This window comes from Pteronotus mesoamericanus, unplaced genomic scaffold, assembly GCF_021234165.1.
Source record: "Pteronotus mesoamericanus isolate MK-2021 breed Mesoamerican mustached bat unplaced genomic scaffold, CSHL_Meso_final contig_82, whole genome shotgun sequence".
Classification (NCBI taxonomy): Eukaryota; Metazoa; Chordata; class Mammalia; order Chiroptera; family Mormoopidae; genus Pteronotus; species Pteronotus mesoamericanus.
The window spans coordinates 9,202,643-9,206,907 of NW_026555265.1; the positions used below are offsets into that span (position 1 = coordinate 9,202,643).

The 4,265-nt window shown below is 59.6% G+C and overlaps 1 protein-coding gene across 1 annotated transcript; it reads left to right on the plus strand.

Annotated features, from left to right (window-relative positions):
• Positions 1 to 1,423: 1,423 nt before the first annotated feature.
• Positions 1,424 to 3,856, plus strand: CHST2 (carbohydrate sulfotransferase 2). The gene has a single exon (XM_054585277.1). It carries the CDS (start codon positions 1,424 to 1,426, stop codon positions 3,008 to 3,010), a length of 1,587 nt encoding a protein of 528 aa, XP_054441252.1. The 3' UTR covers positions 3,011 to 3,856.
• The last annotated feature ends 409 nt before the right edge of the window (positions 3,857 to 4,265 follow it).

Consider the following 4,265-nt stretch of genomic DNA (forward strand, 5'->3'; position numbering starts at 1 on the left):
GAGCAAAGATGTGCTGCTGAGCCCTGCAGCTGCACGCAGAATCCAAGTTACCCAGAGCTCGTGGCGCCTGAGCGCTCTGGACCCCGCGTCCGCGCTTCGGAGCTCGGCGCACACTTGGTTACGGCCTCCGCCGCGCGGATGGCGGCCCCAGCAGCACCGCAGTAAATCCAACCCTGCTTTTCCAGTCCCTAAAGCCGTGGCGGCGGGAGCCGGTGCTGCGAAGTGGCCGGGGGGGGGGGGGGGCGGGCGCGCGGGGGAGGGGGGCGGGCGCGGGACGCGCGGCGGAGGAGTGCAGCGCAGCTAAGGGGAGGAGCCGCAGCGACAGACGGCGGCTCGCACCAACCCGGCGCCTCCTGGCAAGAGCCGCGCAGAGGCTGGCCCGAGCGCGTCGCAGCCGCTCCGCGTAGGGTAATCTGGTAGCAGCATCCTCCCGGGCAGGCGGCGGCGGCGGCGGTGGTGGTGGGGGTTTCCTCTGCCCCAATACCTCGTTGGCCAGAAGCGGCTGTTGCTAGGAGCCGAGCGGGCACGAGAGCGCTCCGGTGTCTTTAGCTGAGCTCTGCGTGTGTAGGGTCCTTACGGACCAGTTGGAGGCTGAGAAGCGGCTAGGGCTGCCGGCAATGCCCGCCCGAGCATCCTCTGGGTGATGGAAGAAACAGCTGCCACTGCCGCCGCTGCTGCCGGGTCGCCGTGCGCCCCATCCACCGCCGCCAGAGATATGGGGAGACTCGGGGCGCTGAGGCCAAGAGCGAGAGAGGCGGAGCCGCTTTGCCTGGAGCTGGGTCTCGTATAAGCCCCCTCCCCCCAACCTCTCCAGCGGGCTTCGGCCCCAGGAGCTCGGAAGGAAGCTGCGGTCTGGAGGAGGCGGAGGATACGCAGCAGGAGCCGGGCGCACTGGGTTCGGTGAAGCGCAGAGCAGATCTCCTGGCCGGGTGAAAGTTTACCTTCCCCAGCCGCGGAGCGCCCGCTTCCCGGAAACTCTGCCCAGGGCTTGGGCTGCCGAGTCCCTAGGCACGGGGACCCCCAGCGGGAAGACAGAGCGCGAGAAATCGAGGAGCGAGTAACTGCGGGACAGATCACTGGGCCGCGATCCGGGGCCGTTCCGGGTCGCGCCCGCGGCTCCAGGTGAGCTGGGGAACCAGGCAGACCCGAGGGTGGGCGTTACTTAGGCGGAGGTGGCGGCCGCGGGTTAGGGGGGAGGATTGGGGCTCACCAGTTTACTCCGTTTACCCTCACAGGTTCTAATCGGAGCCGCTGCCATGGGAGAGCCAACCCTGGGCTCCGGGGACCAGCCGCCGCTGCTGCTGCTGCCGCGCCCGCTTAGGAGCCGCGGCCCGAGTCCTCGCCCCCGAAGCCGGCCCGCTTCGTCCCCATCCCGGGCTGCAGGGCCACCTCCGCCGCACCACGGGCCCGGGCTGTGCCTGTGATGAGCCGCAGCCCGCTGGGAGCTCTGTCCCCGGGCGCGCCCCCCCGGTTGCTCCCGGCCGCGCCTGCCGCCGCGGCGCGCGCCCTGCTCCCGCCGTGGCCCCGGCGCCCGGGCCGCCGCTGGCCCGCGTCGCCGCTCGGAATGAAGGTGTTCCGTAGGAAGGCGCTGGTGCTGTGCGCGGGCTATGCGCTGCTGCTTGTGCTAACCATGCTCAACCTCCTGGACTACAAGTGGCACAAGGAGCCGCTACAGCAGTGTAGCCCCGACGTGCCACTAGGTGCCGCGGCGGGAGCGGCTGGGGACGGCTGGGGGCGCCCCGGGCCTCCTCCAGCTGTGTCGCGCCGTGCTCACACTGGCTTGGACCCGCGCACCCCGTACCGCCCTCTCGCCGCCGCCGCCGTCGGGGCGGCTCCAGCAGCTGCGGCGGGAGCCGCAGCCTCCTCTGGTAATAGCACTCGGGGCACCAGGGGCGGCGAGGACAAGAGGCAGTTGGTGTACGTGTTCACCACGTGGCGCTCGGGCTCGTCCTTCTTCGGTGAGCTCTTCAACCAGAACCCCGAGGTATTTTTTCTCTACGAGCCAGTGTGGCACGTGTGGCAAAAACTCTACCCAGGGGATGCAGTTTCCCTGCAAGGGGCAGCGCGGGACATGCTGAGCGCTCTCTATCGCTGCGACCTGTCAGTCTTCCAGCTGTACAGTCCTGCTGGTAGCGGGGGGCGCAACCTCACCACACTGGGCATTTTTGGCGCGGCCACCAACAAGGTCGTGTGCTCCTCGCCTCTCTGCCCTGCCTATCGCAAGGAGGTCGTGGGGCTGGTCGACGATCGTGTGTGCAAGAAGTGTCCACCGCAGCGCCTGGCGCGCTTCGAGGAGGAGTGTCGCAAGTACCGTACGCTAGTCATCAAGGGTGTGCGTGTCTTCGATGTGGCTGTGCTGGCGCCACTGCTCCGTGACCCGGCCCTGGACCTCAAGGTCATCCACTTGGTGCGTGATCCCCGTGCTGTGGCCAGCTCACGTATCCGTTCGCGCCACGGTCTCATCCGTGAGAGCCTGCAGGTGGTGCGCAGCCGGGACCCGCGAGCCCATCGCATGCCGTTTTTGGAGGCTGCTGGCCACAAACTGGGCGCCAAGAAGGAGGGTGTGGGTGGACCAGCAGACTACCACGCGCTTGGCGCTATGGAGGTCATCTGCAACAGCATGGCCAAGACACTGCAGACGGCTCTGCAGCCTCCTGATTGGCTGCAGGGTCACTACTTGGTGGTGAGGTACGAGGACCTGGTGGGAGACCCCGTCAAGACCCTACGGAGGGTGTACGACTTTGTGGGGCTTCTGGTGAGCCCTGAAATGGAGCAGTTTGCCTTGAACATGACCAGTGGTTCGGGCTCCTCTTCCAAGCCTTTCGTGGTGTCTGCGCGCAATGCCACACAGGCCGCCAGCGCATGGCGGACTGCCCTCACCTTTCAGCAGATCAAACAGGTGGAGGAGTTTTGCTATCAGCCCATGGCTGTGCTGGGTTACGAGCGGGTGAATAGCCCGGAGGAGGTCAAAGACCTCAGCAAGACGCTCCTCCGCAAGCCCCAGCTTTGAGAAGGCTTCCAAGGAGACCTGACTCTAGATGGGAGACACCCACAGGAGGACTGTGTTTAAACAGAAACAGTCCAGACCCAAACCGGGAAGCCCACATATTCCATTATAGCTGTATAACGTGACCGCACACACACACTTGATGTCAATGTTCTGAGTCATTGAATTTCAAGGAACAGTATACGTATCACAATACACACATCTCAGAAAAGGCAAGACTTGAAAGTTCTGACCAGCTGCCCTCCTCTCCTCTCTCCTGCCTTTGCTCCTTTTTCCCTTTCTCCCATGTCTTACCCTCTCTCCTACCTGCCCTTCATTATGAAATGGGATGCTGATTAATCAAGATCCAGTAACCCAATTCTTGTTTACAAAATTTTTGTGGTATCTGTGAACATGTAATAGAGTAATTTGGATGTGGGGGGTGGGATAAAGAAAGGGGCAGTGGTTCAGGAGCAGAAAGCCCCGTTGGTTATGATACACCAAGGAGGCATTCTTTTAAAGTAGACTTTTCTGTAAAAACAAAGGTTATATGTGAGTATTAATAAAGAAGATAATAAATAATATTCTTTTCTATATTTGCCTCCATTATTTTGGATTTACCTCTGTTAACCTATATAGCTTCAGACAGAGTCTGCTTCCCACCCCCCACACTCCTTTTTCCAGTCTGTTTCCTGCAGAACAGCTAAGATGGGTGTGAGCAGCTTCTGACTCTGATAAAAACCTGGGAGTTGTTTTCTCACATGTTAATCACAGCCTGTCGGGTGCCTAGGAATCGGAAAAAAATCTTCAAATTCAAAACGAAGGCAGTGGAGGAAAAGGCACATACTACTTTCCTGTTCCACTTGGAGCACAGTAAGGAAGAAGCAACCCCTTGAACATCTGAAGGTGTTTGGTTTTGATTACTGAGTGAAAACTGAGGAACCTTGAAGCAGAGAGCAATGTTTCAGTCCTGACGTTAGTTCAAAAAGAGGGTTTTTTTTTTTAAGTATAATTAAAAAGTACCTCTGATGATTAGAACACAAACCTCAAATATTAGTGTGAACATATTGTTGGCAGTGGTAGCAACTTCTTGGGTTAGAAAAGTGAGAGAAGTGTATGTGTTGAGTTGTCTTTCTGTTTCTGACACAGTCTGCAGAGACATATGCAAGGAGGGGGAAGTTTCACCTATGGATTGTAAGAGCACCTAAGGATTGTAAGAGCACTCTTCTTCTGTCTAAATTAGTGCAAAAGGAAATGTGAAGTTTACAGTGGTTTATTT